The sequence below is a fragment of the Pelmatolapia mariae genome, linkage group LG14 (assembly GCF_036321145.2).
Source record: "Pelmatolapia mariae isolate MD_Pm_ZW linkage group LG14, Pm_UMD_F_2, whole genome shotgun sequence".
Taxonomy (NCBI): Eukaryota; Metazoa; Chordata; class Actinopteri; order Cichliformes; family Cichlidae; genus Pelmatolapia; species Pelmatolapia mariae.
The window spans coordinates 9480098-9505556 of NC_086239.1; the positions used below are offsets into that span (position 1 = coordinate 9480098).

Below are 25459 nucleotides of genomic sequence, written 5' to 3' on the forward strand. Positions count from 1 at the left end.
CCGGTGTGTACCCGGACGCCCACCCCCGGACACAAAGAACCACCAACGCATCGATGTCTGAGGGCGTCTGCCACCGGCAGGGGAAGTGGTGGGGGGAGATAGGCCTCCAAACCTTGGAGGGCCTGAGATGTCCCCAGAGAGGTGGCGTCTGATACCCAACCTGACATATAGACACAGACATACAGGCACACACAGATACAAACATCCATTCCCACCCTCATGCTCTCATAGGCAATTACTCCACACTCAACCAACGTGGAGACAGACATAAAGAGACGCTGTACACACAATCACACTCCCCAAGCGTACTCTAAGAACCGGGTCTAGGTACCCTTGCCCCTGGAGGGGGAAACTGCACCCAGACCCAGGTGGTGTTACCCTTTTCCCTGCAGTGGGGAGAAGCAGACTGCCCCGACTCCGCAGCAGCAGGGAGGCCCCACACCCCAGACCCCAGTCGGACGGCCAACTCCTCCTCCTAGCCCCCCCGCTCCAGCAGGCCGCAGAGACCGGGGGTGTGAGAAGACTCCAAACCTCCCTCTACCCGCTCATATGTAGTGTTGATGTATATGTGTTCTAAGGTGCAATTAAAACCCAGGAGGGCATGGAGCTACCTGCCAGAGAGCAGCAGGTAAGCGCATAGCCCCTCCTGATAGCCCTCAATGTCTACGTGTATTTAAAATTGAGAGGTGGGCAACGACGCCAGGGGTGAGGTGTACACCCTGATGGTAATTTGGAGTCCGTGTTGTGAGCCCACCCCCAAGATCCTATATGTATGTGTTATGAGAGTGTGAGTAATGTGAATGTCTAAGTTGTGAGATAAAATTGAGGCAGAGGCAGCCAGAAGGGGACAGAGGGGGGGGATGCCTCCTCTGCACCCTGGTGACACACCCCTACCCCAAGGCCCTGCATGTGTGGGTGATTGTGGTGGAGCGGGAAGAGGGAGGCAGCTGGAGATGGGGAGGGAAGAAAGGGAGGGGCAAGTGACCCCTCCCTGGGGCCAGCTCCCCCGCTGACCCCAGTAGGCATCCCCATGCTCTGCAACCCGCCAGGGAAAGGGGGCCCAGGCCCATCCGGACCAGGGCCCAGTGCAGCAGCGCCGCCCGGCCCCACAGAGCCCGGGACAGCCCACCCGACCCCACTACAGAGAAAACTGCACCCACCCCATCATCCACTCATCTTCCAGACTACACAAGACAATAGACGCCCAGGCTGAGATCTTCCTCCACCTCTCCTATATCTCCCCCTCCTGCAGAGAGAATTCCTGAGGAGAGGAAAGCTCCTGCAAGATGTGACAACCTCCCCCACCAGTTGAAGAGTCCCCCAGGTGGCTCGACGCACTGGCGGCGCCCTGCGCCAGGACTGGGCCCCCATATACCCACCCGCCCACAACCCCAGCAACACACCAACCAGGACCCGAGCCCCCGAGGCCCGGCCAGGGCCCCAGCCCAGAGACGGAGCGCCCCCAGAACCTCACGCCCGTCCCGGACCCACCCAGGGGCAGCCAGGCTACCAGGTCAGTAACCCACGTCCGTCAGCACAGACCCTCCCCTAGCCCCGCTGCACGCAGCCACGAGGAAACCGTCACCTAAGAGCCAACAGAGCCCTTAATTGGCCATGACCGCTACCCCGGGTTGAGCCCCCCAAGGAAGATGCTCCTGGGGAACCCCTGACGCCCTAAGCCTGTCCCTACCCCCACACCAATCACAACAGTAAAGGTGGGACCAAACTATGACCCCCCACCCCCACTAGGTGATGGAGCTGATCAAAGGAGCCCAGAGCAATTGATCTGATGTGGTGGCAGAGGCTGTATCAAGACTAATGTAATCTAATAGATAATTTCTATACTGGTTAGAATTAAGATTATTTTTATTTTTCCAGTTCATGAGGACTGTTTTCTTGGCTATGCATAGGGCAGTGAAAACCATGTGGGCTATATTCTTTTCTGAAGTGACATTATCTAAGCTGCCCAACAAACACACTAAAGGAGAAGTTGGAATGTTACATTTCAGACACTTCGATAAGTCTTCACATATCTCACGCCAAAACATCTGAACTGGTGGACAGAACCAAAGAGCGTGGATATAATTGTCCAGTGAATTGGTTTGGCAGTGTGAGCAGTTGTTGGTAGACGTAAAGCCCATCTTGAACATCCGATGACCTGTATAGTGCACTCTATGTAGTATTTTGTATTGAATTAATTGAAGACTGGGATTTCTAATTAGATGAAAGGTTTTTAAGCAAATCTGAGACCAGAAGTTTTGGTCTAAGTTAACTGATAAATCCGCTTCCCATTTTGCAATAGGAAGTGATATTGATTCATCTATTTTAGAAAGCATTCTGTATATTTTGGATAGTAATTTGGGGGTTTTAAGAGTAAGAAATTGAACCACACTTGGTGGTGTTTGTAGTTCAACTTGACCCGGTTTAAATTTCTTTTTTACTATGGATTTAATTTGTTGATATTCTAAAAATCTTTTCTTGTTGATCCCATATTGTGTAACTAGTCTGTCAAATGAAATAAATTCTGTTCCTTCTAGTATATGTTCTAAATATTTGATTCCTTTACCACTCCAATCTGAAAAGTTTATCATATTATTGTTTTGTAATATGTCAGGGTTGTTCCAGATAGGTGTACGTTTGCATGGGATTAATGAAGACTCTGTCAACTTCAGAAACTCCCACCATGCTGTCAGAGAGGAGCTAATGTTGACGCTTTTGAAGCATTCATGTCGTTGAATGTTTGAGCTGATAAATGGTAGATCTGAAATCTCTAGATTATTGCAAAGTGCTTGTATCTAGGTTCTCTAAGTGCTGTGGCACTGATCCTCTGAAAGAGCATTCAAGCCAGCTGTCTGCATAACTCCGGATTATATAAGCCCAGCGATGGGCTTCAGAAGGCTTAACATACTGCCTGAGCATCAAATCCTTCAGATCAAGAACCAGCGGTACTGAAGATAGGCAGGAAGAACCAACCCCGTCATTTTCAAAACAGAATTGCCACTGAGAAGACATTCTATATTTGTGCAGGGAGAAATCCAAGAACAATTTAAAAAACTGGAGATTATGTATGACCTTTTTAAAATTATTACATTATTATATATAGTAATATTTAATATATAGTAATATATTTAGATCTGGTGACAATGTTATTAACAATAGTGAAATGATGTCTTTGCAATTTCATTGACATGATATACATTTTCCTTTTCGCTTACAGTTTCGATACAAAAAAGTCAGAGGTCTAAAATGGTTACAGTGCCTCTTTGCAATTACATTGTACAGGAAAGACACATTGGGGTTTGAGGCTTGCTACCTCTTGGTGGTCTACAGGCGCACTTTTGGGGCAAGGCACTGGTAATAGTGAGGACAGCTCAGTGGGGTGAACTTGGCCCTGAGTGTCACTGGAGGTGGTCTTAGTTCTACTAGAGAGCATTATCAGAAGAACGAAGAACTCAAAATAAACAGATTTTGCATACAGTACCTTCCAATCTTTGTTGATAATCTCAGCTGGTATGACAACATTTGTCCTTATTTCAAGTCACAAGTAGAGACCTGTACTGAGCCATCTGTTACACATAAAATCGAATCAAATAAAAAAGAAACCTATCAGACAAACTTGTCCTTAACCTCGTTGAATTTGTTGAACTTTATTAATTCACTATTGTCAGTAATAAGAAAAATATTACAGAAAAGAAAATATAGGCTTGCTAAACCAATTTGAACAGCTGTCGCTGGCGGGTACAGTACTCAGTTTGAACACAAACTATAATGAGGCTTAAAGAGAGACCCAAACTGCACTGACTGAATCAGGGCATAAACAAACTGAAGAAACACCTGTGAGACAAGGTTCAGGGCACAGTAGCAACAATCCACAGGCATTAGTGTTAGCTTAAATCAGCATCAATTTACTCTAAGAATTAACCAAGGGGCCTCACATTGTATGACTGAATCAAAACACGGTTAGAGGCTACAGTGAACACCTTACAATAAAAGAAAAGCCCACCTAAATTAGCCATCTAAATTAGCCTACCTACATCTTTCCAACTGTCTAATATGCACCACTGATTAACTGTTGCCTTAGAACTGAGTTAAATAGTAATACAGATTCAATGCAGTCATTTGTTTTGAATGTCCTCAGAATAATGCAGCCTCTTACTGAACTTTATACACACACACACGATGACAATACTAGGCACAAGTACATAAATACGACAGCATTTATGTCAGCTTTCGTTTTTCATTTTAAAATTGTATTGCCGTTTTAAATTCTGCTTTGGTTTGTTGGTTTATTATTATTGTTGTTGTCGTATTTTTAGCAATACAAATGTTTCATTTGAAAGACGTTATAGTGTATTGTGATACCCCTACATACAACATCAAAAGTCAGTGAAATCTACAAATGTAAAATCTGCATTTCACTAACTTCATTGTTTTCAATAAACTGTATATATTAATGTAACAATAACTTGTGCACACATAGGTTCGACTCGTCAATAAGTAACATATTTGTCAAAAATAATGAGCTCTGCCCTGCTGTGTTAACATTGATCTTGATCCTGTGGTTACAGACAACAGGCATTACTGGATTATCCTTGATCAGATAGGACAAGAGGGCATCAGGAATTGGGGAAACTTTATATACAGCTGATCCCGTTCTGAGAAGGCAGTCTTTTGGAGTTGATAAAGTACAGCTGTCGCTAACCTTAAAAGTAAATGAAAACGGCATTAAAAGACATTACAGGCCTCCAGCTGCTCAGTGACATACGCTGTACACACAAACCCGCTTAGGTCATTCCTGAAATTTGTCTTCTCACGCTTCAGCTCTGACTCACTGAGAGCTTTGAGTGCAGGTTTCACCATAACACCAACCACTCCTCTGTGCCCTTCATCCAACCAGTGAATGGCTTTTCTCCAAAATGGAAACGTGCTTTAAAATAAAGTTTTAAAAAAGGCAAGCAACAAGAAAGGATGTCATGTGCATGTGTGATATATATAAAACAAGTACACACAGGTTTACACATAATTCCTTTTAACCTGGGGTTAGGTGTATGGTTAATTGCATACTGCGAAAAAATGTGACTGCTGGTGGAAATCAGCAGTCACATTTTTCATTAAATGTACAACACTCATTAATTTTGACCTTTAAGAAAATTCACATAACTGCTTAAACTGAGGAAACCCAAACACTATGTGATAACACATTGCCACTTCTTGTCATTTTTTTAACTCACTGCTTTTGTTTTGGTTTTTTTGCATACTTTATTATAAAAGATATTTGTTGTTGTGTTGATGGACTTCCCATTTGAATGGTGAAACAAGTGGACCATGGATCATGTTGCAAACCATGGTCTAAGTTTTGCTAAGTTTTGGTAGGGGGTGCATTATCAAGTTACCTTTTTTACCATGGCTTTTATAATCTGAACATTCAAGTGTCTTAATATTTTAATCTTACAGCATATGATACTTTAATACCTATCATTACATGGCATACCCATCCATCGAGGGCTGGAGTCTATCACAGCTGCCACAGAGCGGCCTGCAAATGTAACATCTTTTATAACAATGAATAACTTTAACTTACTTAACTTTAACTTTTAACTTTAATTTATCTGGAAAAAATAGACATAATGTATACAAATAGGGATGCCAATAGTAGTGTATTAAAACAGTCTCACAAACTCTATAAGACTTTGTATTTGTATTATGAACCAGCATAATTCAAACATTAAAATACACAGCTGAGCAAATGAAAGATGCAGTTTACTTATTCACACAAAGAAAATCCACATCTTCCACATCCACACTCTTACAGTATAAACCTGAAAAAAAAAATCCCTGTATTCTCTTGAATGTAAATTTCTTTGTAAAAAAAAAAAATTTACACAAGGAAAAGGTTGCAGTGCAATTATCCAGTAAAAGAGACTGGAACAGGATGCAAACAGAAATCAAGAGCACAACAGAATCATTAAATTATATTTCTTTTCTGTATGGGGGAACAAATGACTGCAGTGTATGCTATAGTAGTCCAATGCCTTGCTATGATTTCAGCCCAGAACATGTATAACAAGTCCCTCTCCTTACACCATCAAAAGTCTAGTCTACCTGGAAGTAAGTGAAAGCCTACTGTACTTCCCCTTGGGAACATGAGAATCACAAACCAGTCACAATACTGAATTCAAAACCTTCAACCTCACCACATCATTTCTGTTTCTCTATTCAGATACTCTCATAAATGTTGTTAAAACAGAAGACCAAACACCAAATCAGTTCACCGTGTTGCCCATCATTCACTTCAACTTAAGCTATTGGTTGAAACCATTTCTCTGCACACTGCAGTGGTCTGAGGTTTAGTCATACTGGGTTATGGGGTGATCATTCCAGGGAGGAAGCTGGGACAGCTTCTCCTCAGTGGCTGTTTCTATTGGCCAGCCCCAGGCCTTAAAGAAGCCAGTCAGGTCCATCCCCACAGTCTGGGAGAAAGTCTCAGCATACAGGTTCATCTTTCCTTTGTTGTCACCGGGGAAGTCCTTCATGTGATGATACGCAGCAAACACCTTCTTAAAGGCATCCCAGCCAAACTTTTCCTGGAGCTGCAGATGAGGAGACAAAAATCATAATGCTGGTAGTCGTGTTATGTGCACTCCAGTGTGGACAAAGGACAGATTTTGTAAAGAGTATAATTCACCCACCTGCATATATGTTTCCAGAGCAACAAAACAGTCCCACTTGTCCAGTGTCCTGCCTCCCGCGACATATTCCTTTATTTGACTTTGTCGGTTTGCTGAAGTCATGGCTCCTTCAGTCTGCATTAAACAACATGGGATGAGATGATTGTAAAATATTGTACTTCATCAAGTAACAAACATTGCTGCATCATGTTGAACATCGCTACTTAATTTGTCATCATATAACATCAAAAAAGTTATCATAAAAAGCGTAACAATATAAGATCTTCTGGCCATTTCTCTCAAAGACATATGTCATTTACTCCACCTTCTCCCTGTGGACGCCCAGCACCTCTTCATTCACATACACTGACCACAGGTTGCATGTACACTCTGTGGTGTTTGGTGGGAACTCCCAGCAAGCTCTCTGTTGATTGTGTCCCAGTTCATGGATGGGGCCCCACATCGGATTACCTTTTTTGACGCCGACCAGTTCCTGAGCTGTCATTTTGTGTGCCATGATAGGATAACCTGCATGCATCCAGCCTGAACAGAAAAGGAGCAATAAACAGTGGTATAGTGATGATTCTTTCAGATTTTACAGCTTTGATAGAAAAAAAAGAGAGAATGCCATTGTATCTATCTGAGCAAAGAACCAAACAAAAGCATCATTATACTATAGTTGATCACTGGAATAGTGATGGGATTTACGGTTCTTTTTAGAGAATCGGCTCTTTCGGCTCGGCCCACTAAAAAGAGCCGACTCTTTCGGCTCCGAACCGGCTCTTCAGGTTGTTTTGTTGCTTTAATTAATTTATTATTACAATAATATAAAATTATGCACAAAAGGAATTACTAATGTAAAAAAAAAGTGGTTTTATTTATATATGTTTATATATAAATATATACAGTGGCCCCTAGAGACAAAACACTTACAAACTCCAAAAAGCACGTACAAACTCTAAAACACATTTCTAGCGTTAACTGAACTTCCAAAACAGAGCTAGATCACTTAAATTACACAATTGAAAGCATATGTGTATTGTTTGTGTATTTATACACAAGCACTCATATATATTCAAATAATTTAAAAAAAAAAGTTCATTTACCTCTTACTACCACACACCGGTCGTTGGTACTTGCTGGCTTGTGCAGCCTCTAGGTAACAAAAGCTCAACACTGCGCCTAGCATTCTGGAGCACTTCTGTTGTCTTTTGTACATGTTTTGGAGTTTTTACGTGCTTCTGAGGCTACGTCCACACGTACACGGGTATTTTTGAAAACAGAGATTTTCCGTTTACGTTTTAAAAAATAATCCCGTCCACATGTAAATGCAGAAAAGAAAAGAAGAAAAACGCTGCTAGGAGCATGCCAAAGCAACAGGTGCCGATATATTCCTAAACATGTAGAAATGTTGGCCAATCAGAAGTCTAGAAGCCTCGGTGGGAAATAGTAAACAAAGATGGGGCGTAGAAGCAGAACCGAGTCGTATGTGTGGAGGGACAGTAACTGTGTGTGTATATGTAAGCATTTAAACACTGCAGAGAGTACAATTAACAGTAACAGTATTGTAGAAATTCATTTCACCGAAACAAAACATGGCGCACAGTGTGACGTCAAAAAAGGCGCACATCTTTGACGCTGCGTTTTCTCCGTTTTCCTCATCCACGGGTAAATGCAAAAACTGAGTTTTCGAAAAATATCCACCCTGACAGGCATTTTTAGAAATCTCCGTTTTCAGTGACCGAAAACGCCTTTTACGTGTGGACGAAAGGTGCAAACGCATAGAAAAATCTCTGTTTTCAAAAATACCCGGGTACGTGTGGACGTAGCCTGAGTTTTTATGTGTTTTGGAGTTTTTACGTGCTTCTGAGTTTTTACATGTTTTGGAGTATGTACGTGCTTCAGGGTTTGTACGTGTTTTGAAGTTTGTATGTGCTGCTTTGTCTCTAGGGGCCACCGTAAATATACTTTTATTTATTCACTTCACATAATGGAGTAATAAATAACTCATATAATACAAAAACCAACTAGTCACAGTTCAACTTTTAACTATTTAAATTTTCAGCTTTTTCCTTTTAAACAAATTTAAAATGAAACAACACAAAACACTGCAAACCACAACACAATTAAATATAAATTAAAATATGAAAAAGAAGATGCACATTCTCTGTCATATGGGCCTGCATGAATAAACTTCCCGAATCCTTTATTATCCGCAACTGAAAATAGTTGTGGATGATTACTATACCTTTCTAATGTGAAGTTGTTGTCCCTGGCTCTCTTTCTCTCTCTCTCCCTCCCGCTCTGTTCCTGTGCTACTGCGACTGTAACTACCGCCCCTCCCCCCTCTGCCCAGCGCAAAGCACAAGACTCGTGTGCAGAGTGAAGCGGAAAAAAAAGTGAGAGAGAGGGTGAGAGAAAGGAAAAAAAACCCCACAGCTCGCAATAAGGAGCCGGCTCGCGTCGTTCACGTCAAAGATCTGGCTCTAAGAGCCATTTCGTTCGCGACCGACCCATCACTACACTGGAAATGTGAATAGTGGCACGATGCTCGAACTCCCCAGCAACCTTCACCAGAGCTCATCTGAGCTTTCAAGTGGGTCGTTGGAGCAGAGCATCTACAGGCAGGACAGCAGCTGCCTCCTATTCACACCTACATGGGCGACATGAAAATGAAGCCCAGCAAATCTAGGAGCTTGTCTTTTGCAGGCTATCCATGAAATATGCACTCCAGTGCTGGCAGAGCAATCAGTCAATCATTTAGGGCAGTGATAGAATGTGAGGTTTACAGACTCAGACCATATTGACCAACTGAGGAAGGAAGGCCTTGTTGTCATAGGTAGAACCTGCTACTCTCACAAATTAAAAATCGGTGTTAGCAGTTCGTATTACTCTCCCATTTGTTGTGGCCTTCAACACTCTGTGAGGTTCCGATCACAAACATATAGACATAACAGCCAATGCAGAACAAGGTGTACTTAGGTATTTCAAATGAGGTTGGATGCAGAAGACAACAACCAGGTCCCCGAGAAGCAAATGTGGATTCAAGCCATCACTATCAGAAGCTGATGAGTGAAGCAATAACTGGCTTTGAAAGGAAAGGAAGTACACCAAATGGGCTGCAAGATGTCTGACATGAGGGGTTAAAGCAGATGGAGCAGACTTGGGATGGCAGGTATTCAACTTGAGTTTTCAGGCGAGTCCACACTTATTCCTTGGTTGGTTACTCTGCTTTCTTCTTCTGAGTCTGTCTTCCTGTTCCCAGTGACTCCATCCCAAGCATAAAAGAATGAATTACTCACCTAAACCACTTAATTCCTTCCAAGGAGTGTTAGCTCTACCAAAGACTGGTCCACGTGTAACCAGTTAGTCACCAAGTGTTTTTTTGGTCAGGCTTTATGTTCTTGGGAGTCTCTAAGAACAAGCAAATAAGGGCAAGGTGTGTACTGTACAACACGAGGCAAAATGCACTTACCGTGAGAAATCTGCACATCTGCCACAAAGCGCTCCTTGCGGGGAAATTTGTGTGGTTTGGCAGCCAGATCTGCAATAGCCCTCATGATTTCATCCCACAGAGCGGCCAGCTCATCCGGGTGCTCCAGATCCCGAACAGCATCTGATGGTACGGTGAGAATAATGTTTTCAAACTCCAACTCTGCCCAGGGTGAAGGAGCTGTGCGCAGCATTAACCACTGAGCTGCAGTTGTTACACCTGAAAAGAGCAAAGAGAGGAGTTGATCTACTAAAATGCTTTAGGCTATGACATATATATATATAAAAAATGGACTAGGGGTTAGCTAACGTTAACTTAATGTTATCTAATGTCCCATACTAGATAGATTACAAACTTGTGTCACATCAAGATCTACAGAGACAAAAAATGACTTTATAATGATGAGGTTTCATAGATAACAATGGTCCACAGGAAATGAATGCTCATGATATAAATCACAAAGTCTTTTCATTTTATACAGTACATTGTACATTATGACGTACACAATGATTATTGTTCAGTTAGTAGCTTTGATTAACAGTTAAAAAACCCTGTTTCACAGTTAAACTGTTACTTGGAGACAGACTTGGATAAACACATATTAAAGTTCTATCCACCACAGACTCACCAGACTTGTAATATGGAGCAGGTACAGCCATCTGCACTATGACCTCCAACCCCTTCATTTGTGTTTTGGGTGGGGCCACCAGGTAAATGAGTCCTCCCCACAGGTTCCAAACCTGTATCATCTGTGCAGTGACAGGAAATCGCTCATGGACAGACGGTGGTCTCTTCAGCTCCTCATTGTGATGCAGTGAGTCAGTTTGACATCCTATCTGAATCTGCAGAAGAAAAGGAAAATGCATTATTAGCATGTGTTAGTTAACTGAATAGGTGCCAGAAACTGCAGTCTCGCTCTTTTTTAAGCCTTAGATTTTGGACCATTGCCGCATTGGCTGATAGGAATCTCCCTGCCAAATCTGATCTTTCTACCAACTTTTTTTGGACATTTTTAAAGTAATTATCCCTGCAGTTATGTTTTTGTGTCTGTGTGACCTTGTTAATTGGGTAACTTAACTCTGTCTCATCCCAATATGGTCACTTGCGGTTTTAAAACAAACCAACATGATTGTAGCCAAAGTACTGAAGTTGAGGCTTTAAGCTTTAAAACCAGTGGGTGATGTCACCCACCCATTAGATATAGGGTGGATTGATATTGAAGGCTGAGGCATGCCATATCATTATACTGCTGGGGGCAGTCTAGTGGGCTTGACTGAACCTCAGCTTATACTTATGATGGTGTATAATCTTCAAAGTATCACATCAGGCTAGAAAATGCATAATTAAAATAAATAATGAGAATAAAATATTGTGGATCCCAAACTTTACAAGACACCAGACATCAGACAAGTGTAAGTGCAATAAGAAATGTACTTAATTAAGATAATAAGTACTTCGTAAGTACATTGTAAGCTACTATTCTTTACTGGTGCTCACAAAGCCTCTAAGATGAGGTCCTCAGGAGGCATCCCGATTAGATGCCTCCTGAGGACAAAGACTTGCATGGGGTCAGCATTATCACTGAAATTAAAATCAATTCACTTCATATGCAGTACCATCCAATCCTTGTTGACAATCTGAGGTGGTATGGCCATGTAGGTCTTCATACCAGGAGAGAGGTAGAGACCTGTGCTGATCCACTCTTCCTGATCTGAAACACAATTATATTAAAAAATAAATAAATAAAACAACACAGTCAGGGACATTTGCAGGTATAAAATCAGTATTTTAAAAACTGTATTTCACAGTTTTCAGTGTCTACAGTGAGGTTCACAGATTAAAACTGTGTAACATCAAGTAACAAACATTGCTGCATCATGGTGAACATTGCTATGTGATTCAAATTTGTTAGCAAAACAATAACCACTGTACACATATTGTAAATTGTAAAATTATAACCAGTTCACATAACACAGCAGAGAGATCTGACCTGCTGTATTGACATCAACCTTGATCCGGTGGTTATAGACAACAGGCATCATTGGGTTGTCCTTAATGAGGTAGGGCAGGAGAGAGTCGGGGTCTGGGGAAACCTTATATACCTGGGTACCCACAGCGAGGAGGAGGTGGTCTTTGGGACTGTTTACAGGGGAGGTGTCACTAACCTTGAAAATGAGTGGTGAATGTTATAAAAATTATCTTTCGCACATTATCACAGCATCTGCAGCCAAAAAAAACAACCTACCAAAACCAAACTCTCATAGATTGGGCAGCTGTCAGTCATTGGTGACTGATAGCTGTGACAAGTCAACCAGCACTGTTTTGGAATTTTTTTAAGATGATCATATTATGTTGTCTACTCACTTCTGGCAGGCCTGATGTCATTAATATATCCGTGAGTGTGGCCAAAACTTGTCTGTAGTGGGAGGAGTCATGGGCTTTCATCTGCAAGTAGACGTTGCAGTCGTTGCCCAGCTTTTTCAGATATCTCTCCTCATGCTGGCTAAGTTCTTCACCTGTAGTCACATGGGCAGCAAAGCGGTTTAGAACGTGGCGGAAGTGGTAGCTGTCTTTAACAGCCTGGCTGGGTACAGGGGCTTTGTATGATCCTCCTCCGATTGTTGCTGGCAACAGGCTCAATCCCATTTGGTTCAGGATCTTGTTTCCTGGAAAATATTAAAGCAAATCTGACTTAATATACTCTCGTTTATTGTTGGAAGTGTAATGACTTTGGTTTTTTCATTAAACTGCAGAAGGTTGGTTTTTTTGCCCAAGATGTGACACCTTATCATCAATGTAGGCTATTAGAGCTCTGTATGTGTATAATAAAAGAGCTTTATGATGTTTTTATGGGCAATCATGGCTTGTAGTTTAAAAGTATTTAAATGATACAGGCAAACTATAAAAACACTACCAGTAATTTTGAGTTTGAAAACAAGCCCAAAAATCTTTTTTCACATTTAGTGACTCATGTATACCACATACCCAACTGTCAGTTTCAAGAGGAAAAATGCATAGTCCATTCTGGCCACGAATAAGCTTTTTAACCTTGCAGGACTTCTGAAAACTATGCTGGGTCAATAATAATAATAATGATGATTATTATTAGTAGTAGTAGTAGTATTTCCTCAGGGCAGTCACCCGTAAACTGTGCGAGTGACTCCAACAGATCCCAGGACCAACATCCGAGATCTCTATCCAGTGCACAGTCCTAGAAGCACCAAAGATACTGCGCAGAATACTTACCTCTGGTAGAGGAACTGAGCTTGAAAGATAAAGTATGTCAGCAGAGTGAGTGGTATTTTGAACTAACACCACTGTAATGTTACTTTGGTGATTTATTGGCCCACATACACCTACATGATTACCAGCCAGCAATAAATGTCCAAAAAGGAAGGAAATCTCAGTCTTGTATCCTGACCAGCACTCAGGGGTAAGTATTGACAACCCTCTAGTGCAAAGCAGAGCTCTGATTCCTCAATTCCTCATTTTCATGTCTGGTTTCCTGGGAAACAGCACAGTGATATCTATGTGTAGCTTTCTGTCATCCAGAGATTTAAAAAAAAGAAGGCAACTGGATTTTATTTAAGTTTGTGGAGATGTTTTAGCTCTTATCATGAGGCATTTTCAGTTCTAAAAACTACAGTTGGAGAGTCCCAGGTATTTAACCTCTAGTGGGGGTTTTCTGCTTTGGAGGTGGAAGTGAGGGTTGCTGACCCACTGTTGATTATGTGAGTCATTAGGTGAGCCAAGGTGTGAAAAAAGGCATGGGTCCTTACCATCACTACGCGTTAAGGGTGAAACCACTGTAAGGTATTGCCTAACTACATCATGTAACCATTTTAGGTCAGATAGGACAAGATGTGAGTAGTGTGAGTTCACTTGGTACATAGGCTGGTCTATGTAAGAGATTTGGGGAAACTAGGGGACTATAGGAACAACCTCCACTTTAACCTGAGACGCAGACAGACTGCATCTCACACTGGTTCCCAGTCCAAACTGGTTCCCAGGAGTTTGTGCCTTCGTTCTACACTCAAGGACATGGACCTGAAAAGATCTTATGGGAAGCACAGAAACAGCTCCTTAGTAAAAGGATAGGATGGGTCCATTTCACCATAGATGCACTCCGAAACAAGATCAGCCAGACCCTGAAGGAATTTAGAACATTCTTACCATCCTCCATTGTAGAAGAAGTTTCAAAGTTCATGGACAAAGGTCAGTTGGTACAACACATCAAAGGCCAAAGTCAAATCAGGATTAACGTTTCAGCAACTTTCTCTAGTGCAGGAATTTTTCTGTCTAACCTCACCATCCAAGAAAAGAAATCCATCACATCACTGAGTAAGTCCATCACCCACCGGAAATGAGTCTGACTTATTGCCAGCTAAGCAGACCTTGGCCTGTCAGTACCTACATCAGCTGCTTCTGAAGTTCCACAGTTAACCAAGCCCGATAGGACTCCTTCTTCAGCCTGGTAGCTCCCTTCACATCTGGTGTCCACCTTTTGGTTCAGTGGTTGCCACCACGACAGGCACCAACCACCTTGTGGCTGCAGCTCAGTGCAGCGGCTTCAGCAGTGGAGGTGCTGAACATGGTCCATTCAGACTCAATTCCCTCAGTCTCCCTTGGATTGCTGTTGAAGCTCTGCTGGAGATGTGAGTTGAAGATCTCGAGGACAGGGGCCTCTGCCAGGCCCTCCCAGTGCACCCTCACTACACATTTTGGTGAGTCAGGTCTGTCCAGCATCCTCCTGCGCCACTTGTTCCAACTCACCACCAGGTGGTGATCAGTTGACAGCTCGACCCCTCTTTTCACCCGAGTGAACACAGGTCTGGTTATACGATTATAAAATCGATCATCAACAACAGTGGAGACTTATTTCCCGACCCAAAAGCACAGGGAACAAACCCTCTTGTCCACCAGGAGAAACACCAACGTACAGGCAGCAACCCAAGGGGATACGGATACCCACCCCAGCCCGCTGCGTCTCACCAAGGGCAACTCCAGACTGAGACAGAGTCCAGCCCCTCTCCAGGAGTCTGCTTCCAGAGCCCAAGCCATGCGTTGAGGTGAGCCTGACTATATCTAGCCAGTACATCTCAACCTCACGCACTAACTCAGGCTCCTTCCCCACCAGAGAGGTGACATTCCATGCCCCAATCACTAGTTTAGGTAGTGGGGGATCAGTCCACCAGGGTATCCACTCCTGGCCACTGCCCAACACACATTGCACCCGACCCCTACAGCACCTCCTGCTGGTTGTGGGCCTACAGGACAATGGGCCCATGTCCCTTTTCTGGGCTCTGTCTGGCAAGGCTACATGGAGTAAGGCCTGGCTGCCAGATGCTTGCCTTCGGGCACCCTTCCCAGGCCTTGCTCCAGGGCGGGACCCTGGAATTCTCTGCACTGGAAGCTTGGATGTCATTGCTGAGGAGATCGCATTTATTGGAACTGTTTTGGACTGCATTGTTTTACACTGTAACTAAATTCCCTGTCTGCGAGTCCTGCTTTAGGTCCTGTTTTTCTGACATACTTGACAGACTCAGCCTAGAGGCAATACACTCTCCTTACTCTAAAGAATGCTAATTAAAGCCAAGAAGTTATAAGTCATACTATCTGGGCCGGGAGCAACCAGATCCTCAACTTTATATATCTTTATAACTTTATATATCACTCTTGTCGTGAATTTTCATACCTGAGAATTCCGTTAGCACATTTTTCCCAGCATTTGAATGAGCCCACCACCAGGCATGTCCTCCAATCAGCAGGCCTCCTCCCTCTGCCACAAAGTTTTTGATTTCCTCCAAATGCTCACTGATATACGCTGTACACACAAACACGCTGAGGTCTTTCCTGAAGTCTGTCTTCTCACACTTCAGCCCTGAATCACTGAGAACTTTGAGTGCAGGATCCATCATTACACCAACAACCCCTCTGCGGCCTTCATCCAACCAGTGAATGGCATTTTTCCAAATTGGAGCCATGCTCTAAAACAAAGGAAGAAAAGCAGCAACAATACAGTCATGTGTTTATCTGATATAGAAAAGGTTTGGGAGATTAGCAGAAATATTCAACTCTTTGAGAACTACTTACTGTTAACTCCTAACCCTATCAGGATATGTGAATTTTAGGGCATTTGAAATATTTTACTTAAAGGTAACAATATTTACATTTTTTAAATGTAAATTTATTTTTACTTCCAAACACTAGGGTTATCTGTAGGGAACTGCTAATGTAGACAAATGTAATGTACACCGAAATAAATGTTGAAAGGAAGCATATTTACTGTCTAAGCTGAAACATGCTATCTATAAAATAGTGCATTTGTGTACAATAAGAGCAAATTCCTGTTATATGTTCATGAAAAAAACTTTAATTTAAATACTAGTTCAAGGTGTCAACTTTACCTCAAGTCCCAGAAATCCTTCATGTGAAATCAAAATGACTCGTCCCTGTCCATAGTAGGCTCCTGCGAGGAATGCCCGTCCATCATCTGTGGTACCGATGGGAAAGGCTAGCGGTCCATGGACTAGAACCTCAGAAGCAGTTGACCCCTGCGGGAGCTCGAACTCTGAAATTCCCTGGAGTAAGAACTCTAAGTCATCCTCAAAATCCTTACCTATGCTGCATTTCAAAGAGGGAAGAATAAAAGGGGAAAGACATTTTAAGAAGGAAAGACAGTCTATGGAATGTATTTTGTTTGCATTTTCATTTTTTACACTCTAGAAATGGGTAAATGGATATAGAATAAAATATATTTAACAACCATAAATAAGCTGTTCACTTTTGATAAAATTGTAATCTTTGTTTTTGTGCAGTAAAGCAGAACCAATAGAATCACTCACACCACAGACATCCAGGAGGATGGGATCTGAGGGTAGACAGGCAAGTTCTCCGCCTCACCACAGTTCTTGGAAAAGTAGATTCCTGCCACTCCCGACACTTTATTCCCACCAAACTCATGCAGTGTGTTCTCTTTGGGGTGATCTGCAGCCCAACTCCACGCCTGTCCAGCTATCAGCACCCCTCCTCCAGCTTTCAGAAATGCCACCAGCTCCGTTGGGTCTGAGCCCACGCTGTAGGCATCGGTCACATAAACACCAACTGCCAGGCTGTCACTGAAAGCTCCCACAACTTCTACTTGGAAGCTGGATTTTTGAAGGTTATCAGCAACTGCACAGACATATGTGTGCACCCCTACACAGAGGTTATCAGATCCATCACCTCTCAGCCAGGTCACAGCATTTTCTACCAGAGCAGGAAAAGCTGTCAAGTAGCCCTCATGACCCAGGACCACAATCCTCCCACTGCCGTACAGAGAGGCAGCCATCAGCACCTGACCTCGGCTGTTCATTGCTAAAGGAAAGGCATGGTCCCCGATCAGCAACAAGTCACTGGGGACATAGGATCCCTGTAGATCCAGCTCCTTCAGGCCTCTCATCAGGGAGGCGTAGGCCTCTTCATGTTGGTTTTGGAATGACTGGTCGGACATGGCCTGTAAGATTTGTACTTTGAAGACAAAGAAGAAGGTGCCGAAGAAGGCAGAGAGCAAGATATCAGGAGAAGTTATCTTAGCCCCTGAGGTTCAACACTTCTTATGTAGATGTTTGTCAAGTTGACCTGTAGGAATGAAAAGAAAGCAGAAAGAGATTAAATCGTAGGAGTGTTACTGATGGATAATGTGTTACACTTCCTGATAATCAGTACATAAAAGGCAAAACATCAATCTTCAGCTAGTTCAAAGACTAAAACCGAGCTATTCCCACTTGGTACTACAAAGACACACTGTTAATATTTTGATAAAGCACAATCTAAAAGCTTAATTGTCATAATTATTATTTACCTGAAAGTTCTTCCAGTGTTAGCCAGCAGAGCAGCAGTTTTTGAGACAGGTGATACACTAGGAGCTCCACCTGACAGGAGAGAAGAAAGATATCAAATGAGAGCAGGAATAAGAGGAGTGCCTACTTCAGGTCCTGATAATAAGGGGAGGGTTTACTGTGATGACAAACCCATGGACAAACAAATGGCCAGAGCTAAATTAAACATCAGATTAGTAGAAAGAAAATCAGCAGTGCAACAGCTTTCTCAGAATAGGAATGGTGTTTCACTGTGGCTGAATACACACCCTAAAAGAGGATTAAGCAAAACCTGCTCATCATGTCGCTTGAAGTTAACTAGTGTGAATGTTAAGAACACAACAGAAAACACTCTGAAGGTGAATTAAACACAACAAGAATATCTTTGTTTCTCATAAGAAGCACATGTTTGTACTGTAGACTACAGTATCAGCTTCGATGTGGTCCCTTACAGAGCTGTCCTCTGCTTACATAGGGTTTTACATAAAGGAAACTGCAAAATAAATGAATGACAAACATAAATAGTCACATGTCATTCGTTCTCAGGTAAGCATTTAGCCTCAAACTGAAATTTAAACAGAACAAATGCTCTCTTTTTTTCCCTATTTCTGCATCAGGTTTTCTTCCTTGTCTCACTCATAGACTGTAGCATCTAATAGACCAAAACACTGACTCAGCAGTCATGAGTTAGAGTCTTCACAGAAGGCTTTCCACTGTTATTAGTGTGACGGAAAAAGCGATCTTAAGTCGCAGTTTAAACCATTTTAATGTACTTCTAAGTTTAAATTGATTGTGAATATTGTGATAACAAATCTTTAAAGGGTGCTGGCAGGCTTATATATGTGTAGTTTCTTTGCCTTTCCCTAAATGTCTAAATATCAGGCCCATTGTGACACAGGCATCTTTTCTGTGGTATACTCTCTCACCTGCAGGTATACCTTCAGGGCTGCAAACACTTTCCAGCTGCTGAGTTTCCTGCCCATTTATTGCACTCCTCTGCACAAGCCTTTCTTTTTTCTGGAGCTTTTTTGTCTGCAGCCTGGGTTTCACACAATACACTCACCATGTTGCAATGCTGACCACAAACATGAGTGTTTGTGACACCATGTTTATCCTGGTTAAAACGTCCTCAGTGAGGATTTGCTCCAGCTGGATGTATTGACATGATGTTTGCAAACTCCAACTCTGCCTGCAGTGCAGCAACCACCACTTTCAGAAAGCAGAAAGCAGCATTAGTGTTTTGTAAACTGAGTCTGAAACAGTGTCATTTGAAACTGTAACAACATTGCGCAATCTGACTGGCACAGCTTAAGTAAGAAAATATATCTGCTGTTATTCAAGCAGAGTTTTCCTGACTCGGAGCAACATGTAAATCTAAGCATGAGGCAGATCTGCTGCACACAGGTAAATTATGTATGCCGGGACAAAAAATAACCTGCACTGAGAAGTAAATGGTCCTAAATGTTCCATCATGCTGGACAAATAAGCCAAATTCCCTCCATCTCTTTAATAGGGCAACACAGAAACATGGATAGATGATGTCATGGTTGTCATGGATTTGTCCCTTTTAGTATATTTCCCCAAGGTTACTCCCTTCCACCACACCCTGTGCTTCCTTCCCTGCCTCACAGTAACCTAACACCTTAGGGAAATAAAGGTAAGGGTAAGCTCGTCAGCAGTCTGAGCTGGGAAGAGCTTTTTAACCTCTTAAAATGCTGTGGGGTGTTTTAGCAGGCTCCTCAGCCCCAACACCTGGCTCCAGAATAAATGCAAAGCTCTCAGCATAGCTTTTACTTACAATTTTATTCTGTTCTTCCCTTTTTAGAACAGATGAAAACCAGCCCAACCGCAAAGCGGTATAGAAGGTGGCGGAAGTGGTAGCTGTCTTTAATAGCCTGGCTGGGTACAAGAGCTTTGTATGTTCCTCCTCCAATTGTTGCTCCCAACAGGCTCAATCCCATTTGATTTAAGGTCTTGTTTCCTGAAAGACATTAAAGCAAATCTGAGATAATATACTCTGGTGTATTGTTGGAGATGTCACACTAATCAGATGTTTGTTTATTTGGATGATACTGTGTGTGCTGTCAGACCACTGTACTTGTAGAATAAAAGAGCTCTATGATACGGTCTTTTTTATGGGTAAATGTGGTTTGTAGTGTAGAAGGATTTGGAGCAGTTTCTGGGCTGATACATGTACGTTATAAAAACACTACTGTCACGGCTGGGGCAGCAGTCATGTTGTGGAATGAAAGGAGGACCCAAAATGCAGGCAGCCGACTGATGATATGAGTGAGAGTTTATTTACAGAAGTGGCAGGGTGGCAAACAGGCAATAAGGCATGAGTAGTTACTGAAGCAGACCTAAACTGGGATAAACTAAAGAACAAACCTGAAGTAATACGAAACGGAGAATGCAGAGAGACACAAACAAACGCAGACGAGCCGACAAAAAGCACAGACCGACACCCACTAAATATACACACACAAGGTAATCGGGTGATCACACACAGGAGGGAAGAACAGCTGATCCTAATACACATGATGACTGGAGGACACAAGCTGAACACAATGACAACAGACACAGACCTTCAGAATAGAACAGGAAATCCAGAACACGAGCCTTCAAAGTAAAACAGGAAACACACAGACTGTTTTACAACACAAACACGGGGACATGAACAGAGCACCGAGGACAGACACAGGTAGGGCTGATAAAACACTAAACTCCAGGTTCAACCCTAAACTAATACAAAATCAGAATAAACACAAAGCACAAAATGAAATCCAAGGAAACACAAAACGCTGGGTCAAAATGACCCAGGATCATGACAACTACCAGCAAACTGGGTCCCAAAATCTTTTTAACAACTTTTATAAAACTCATAGATGGCAGACAAATTGGTGTCCCCATTTTCTAAAAAATGAAGACCGAAGAGTGTGTTGAAACAGAATCAAACTTGTAAAATCTGAGGAAACCTGGTCATGCATAGAGTGCTTGGAAAGGAAGACCAACTCTCAAATTTACCTCGAGTCCCAGAAATCCTTCATGTGTAGCCACAATCACTCGTCCCTGTCCATAGTACCCTCCTGCCAGGAACGCCCGTCCATCATCTGTGGTCGCAATGGGAAATGCTAGCGGTCCATGGACTAGAACCTCCGAAGCAGTTAAATTACACGGGACCTGGAACTCTGAAACCCCCTGGAGTAAGAACTGCAAGTCGTCCTCAAAATCCTTACCCAAGCTGAAAGGTGGAAGAGTCGTGATAGGAATGAGAGACACACTTAAAAATAATTGTGTAAATTGCATTTTTTATCTGTTTTTGCATGTTAAGAAAACAATTAACCAACATATAAGCAAGTTTAATTTTTACATTTTCAGAATATTATCATCATGAAAATTTGAATTGCATTCATGTTGTATAATCATTAGCAGTGACTGCATATTAGCAGTGGATAATTCTTCCCGCCCACTCCATGACATGTTGGTCAGTCACAGGAGCACGTTCAGTGAGAGACTGAGATTACCAAAAAGCACCACTGAACGACACAGGAATTCATTCCTGCCTGTGGCCATCTCCCTGTACAACTCATCCACTTAACACACTGTATACTGCAATAGCTACACCATTTTTGCACATGGTCTTCTTTCTTATTCAGATATTTATCAATAAGTGACTTGTGTATATATATATATATATATATATATATATATATATATATATATATATATATATATATATATATATATGTATGTATGTATATATTGTATATATTGTGCTATTTCTTACTTCGTGTATTGTCTGTCTTTGTTACTATTTTTACTGGAGAACTGTAACCAAAATAATTTCCCCTCGGGATCAATAAAGTATTCTGATTCTGATTAAATTAATAAATATGAAACATAAAATTGATTTTCCTACTTTTATTATAAACACAGTCCTGTAAAAATACAGTCCTTTTGTAAATTCACAGGTGCTGATTTTGACATAAATAGATACTTTGTTTTATTGCTAAGGCAGAAAATGTCAAAACTGATAAATCCATGTAAAATTAAAGGTAATAATATTTTTTTAAACTCTATATGCAATCTATAGTAGTTTGCAATTTATTTCATGTTATAGTTAACTTGTGGGTTTAAACTAACAGTAACAATAACAACAAAACAGAATTATATTAAACACTCACACCACAGACATCCAGGAGGACGGGATCTGAGGGTAGACAGGCAGGTTCTCCGCCTCACCACAACGCTCAGTGAAGTAGATTCCTGCCACTCCCGACACTTTATTCCCATCAAACTGATGCAGTGTGTTCTCTTTGGGGTGATCTGCAGCCCAATGCCACGCCTGCCCAGCTATCAGCACCCCTCCTCCAGCTTTCAGAAACACCACCAGCTCTGTTGGGTCTGAGCCCACGCTGTAGGCATCGGTCACATAAACACCAACTCCCAGTTTGTCACTGAAAGCTCCCACAACTTCTACTTGGAAGCTGGATTTTTGGAGGTTATTAGCAACTGCACATACACTTCTGTGCACCCCTACTGAGAGGTTATCAGATCCATCACCTCTCAGCCAGGTCACAGCATTTTCTACCAGAGCAGGAAAAGCTGTCAAGTAGCCCTCATGACCCAGGACCACAATCCTTCCACTGCCGTACAGAGAGGCAGCCATCAGGACCTGACCTCGGCTGTTCATTGCTAAAGGAAAGGCATGGTCTCCGATCAGCACCAGGTCACTGGGAACATAGGGTCCATGTAGGTCCAGCTCCTTCAGGCCTCTCATCAGGGAGGTGTAGGCCTGTTCATCTTGGCTTATGAACACCTGGTTAGATGACATAGTGTAGAGGATTTTTACTCTGAAGACTGAATGTCGAGGGCAAGTCGTTTTAACAGATTTGATTTCACAGTATTTCCTGCATCGATGTATGCCAAGGTGACCTGTGGGAATAGGGCGGAAAGAAAATTCATTGTTTTTTATTATCATTCCAGCACACGTATTTACTTGAGGTGAAACAAAAATTTGCACTCACACAGCAGTTAAAGTAGGTAATATATGCAAAAAGTGCGAATAAGATGTCCTCAGGTAGCCTCTGAATGCTGGACACTCGGAGACCTGTGTCTCTGAGTGGGAGACCAGAGATCACATTAACATGCGTATCCCTGTATTAACAAACATGCCATATTGACCCAGTTCGTTTTTCTTATTGTTGTGAGGAGACCATAAATAGCATTTGCATTTTCTGTTGTACAGTTCATTTGCTGTTCTTGTTATGGATAAAAAGTGTATTTTTTTGTTTCAAAATAGCTGATAAATATTCGCTGATAGCTGCCAACATCTGTGAACAAATATAATTCTATAAAGTTGTTCTATATAGTGTGTTACTGTTAATATAGAGCGTTATTAAATTTATTGCTAATGCAATCATATAGCAAATTGACTTCTGAGGAAATTTTAGATGGCACTCGTCATCAGAAAGGTTGCCTACCCCTGATGTAGAGTGTTCAAAGCGGAGAACCTCGCTGTCTAGCCTCCCGTCCTCCTGGTGTGAGTGTATTCTATTGTCTAATTGTTTATTTTCTGAGGTTCTAGTCCACCACTCGCTAGCCTTTCCCATCGGGACCACAGGTTATGAACGACCATTCCTGGCAGGACTGATTGTCCTACTATAGGCAAGCATGGGTCATTGTAGTTACACATGAAGGATATCTGAAAATCTAGGTAGAGTTTATAATAAATGTCAGTCTTTCAGTTTAAACTTTCATCAGCTTACTTAAAGGTAAAAATTAATGAGTGTCGTACATTTAATGAAAAATGTGACTGCTGATTTCCACCAGCAGTCACATTTTTCGCAGTATGCAATTAACCATGCTCCTAACCCCAGGTTAAAAGGAATTATGTGTAAACCTGTGTGTACTTGTTTTATATATCACACATGCACATGACATCCTTTCTTGTTGCTTGCCTTTTTAAAAATTTTATTTTAAAGCACGTTTCCATTTTGGCTGGAAGGAAGTGAGAGGTAAGTGACGGAAGTGACGGACAAGGTAAGCGACTCATGTTGTAACTGATGTCAGACGCCGGAGATTTTGGTAGAAAAATTAAAGCAAATGGTAGCTTAGAATTGAACAAATTCCTTTAAGCTTCAATTTTACAAATACACTTATCAATTGTCTTATAACTGACAACAGTTGTCTAAATCATCTCCAACACCCTGGAGAATAATGAGGAGACTTTAGAGGCTCTCCAAGATTACATCGATCGGTGCTTCCAGGATCTCATAATGAAGAAGGCTCAGAGTGCATCTTCCCCAGCCAAAACGGGCGAAAAGATGTCGCCCGGCAGACTCCCCCGGCACAACATCGCCAGCCAGCAAAGATATTGCAGACATCCTAGAGTCAATCGAAAAACGATTGTCCAGTTTCGATGCAAGGCTGTCCTTGGTGGAGATTCTACACCGGGAATTTAAATCCTTGTGAGAATCCCTGGAGTTCAGCCAGCAGCAGGTGGAAACGCTCGCTGCTGAAAATGCCACGCTAAGGAAGTCGGTCAAATCTCTCACTGAAAATGTTACCCAGCTAAATAGAGAAAATAAAAAAATAAAAGAGACAGTTATTGAGCTACAAGCTCATGTAGATCAATAATTGTCACTTAAAGTCTAACTTTATGCTTTCTCCATCTTGAAAGTGATTACATCCGTGCATTACATACTTTAGGTTCATTTTTTGCAGGCGGGTTTCTGAAAGAGAACAGGCACATTTAGAATATAACATGCAGCGTTCTATAGATGGATACATAAAAAAATGAGAAATTACATGTATGTGCTAACTTTTTCTTTTTTTCTTTTTTTTTTTTTGTCCCCCCACCTGTCCCGTTTGGTTCTTTTGCCACCAGAATTATGCCTAAAGGCAAAGAAAGATGCCCAATGGATTTACTTTACCAAATGGACCATCCCGGCCTTGCCGTATTGGTCTATTTGATTCACCTTTGCTTTTATTGTTTATTTTATTTTTACTTGCTACACACGGGACAGACATGGCTGGGGGATTTTCTTTCATACAAAGAAAATCCACTTCTCTAATAGTATTAGAGTTCTTACAGGGTAACCTTGAAAAAAAAAACCTGTATTCTCTTAAATGTAAATTTCTATGTAAATTTCTTTCCATATAAGGAAAGGGTTGCAGTGTATCCAGTAAAAGAGACTGGAAAAGGTTGTCAAACAGAAATCAAGAGCACAACAAATCATTAATGCATTTTTTTCTTTATAGAGCACAGTGGAAGACAAATGATTGCAATGTATGCTATAGTAGTGTAATGCCTTGATTTCAGAATAGAACATGTATTACAGGTCATATTTTCTGCCTGTATCTTCACAATCAACTATAAAATAAAGGCAAAGATCCCACTCCTTATACCATTGAAAGTCTAGTCTACCTGGCAGTAA

The 25459-nt window shown here is 41.9% G+C and overlaps 1 protein-coding gene across 1 annotated transcript; it reads right to left on the reverse strand.

Annotated features, from left to right (window-relative positions):
* Nucleotides 1-6194: 6194 nt before the first annotated feature.
* LOC134641406 (TRPM8 channel-associated factor homolog) lies at nucleotides 6195-17653 on the reverse strand. Its single transcript, XM_063493819.1, has 11 exons — nucleotides 17007-17653; nucleotides 16569-16785; nucleotides 15857-16148; nucleotides 12526-12827; nucleotides 12152-12326; nucleotides 11778-11872; nucleotides 10790-11003; nucleotides 10144-10380; nucleotides 6994-7211; nucleotides 6690-6803; nucleotides 6195-6590 (listed from the first exon to the last, which is right to left on the reverse strand). Exons 1-11 carry the CDS (start codon nucleotides 17651-17653, stop codon nucleotides 6348-6350), a joined length of 2754 nt encoding a protein of 917 aa, XP_063349889.1. The 3' UTR covers nucleotides 6195-6347.
* Between the last annotated feature and the right edge of the window lie 7806 nt (nucleotides 17654-25459).

What these genes read in the sequence shown, in the direction of transcription:
- LOC134641406 (XM_063493819.1), bottom strand. Translation starts at nt 17,653, where the DNA reads ATGTCCGACCAGTCATTCCAAAACCAACATGAAGAGGCCTACGCCTCC. An exon ending in AAGGATTTCTGGGACTTGAG is followed by an intron (nt 16,149 to 16,568) that starts GTAAAGTTGACA and finishes CCTTTGTTTTAG; the next exon opens with AGCATGGCTCCAATTTGGAA. An exon ending in TGCTCCATATTACAAGTCTG is followed by an intron (nt 10,381 to 10,789) that starts GTGAGTCTGTGG and finishes TGCTCTTTTCAG; the next exon opens with GTGTAACAACTGCAGCTCAG.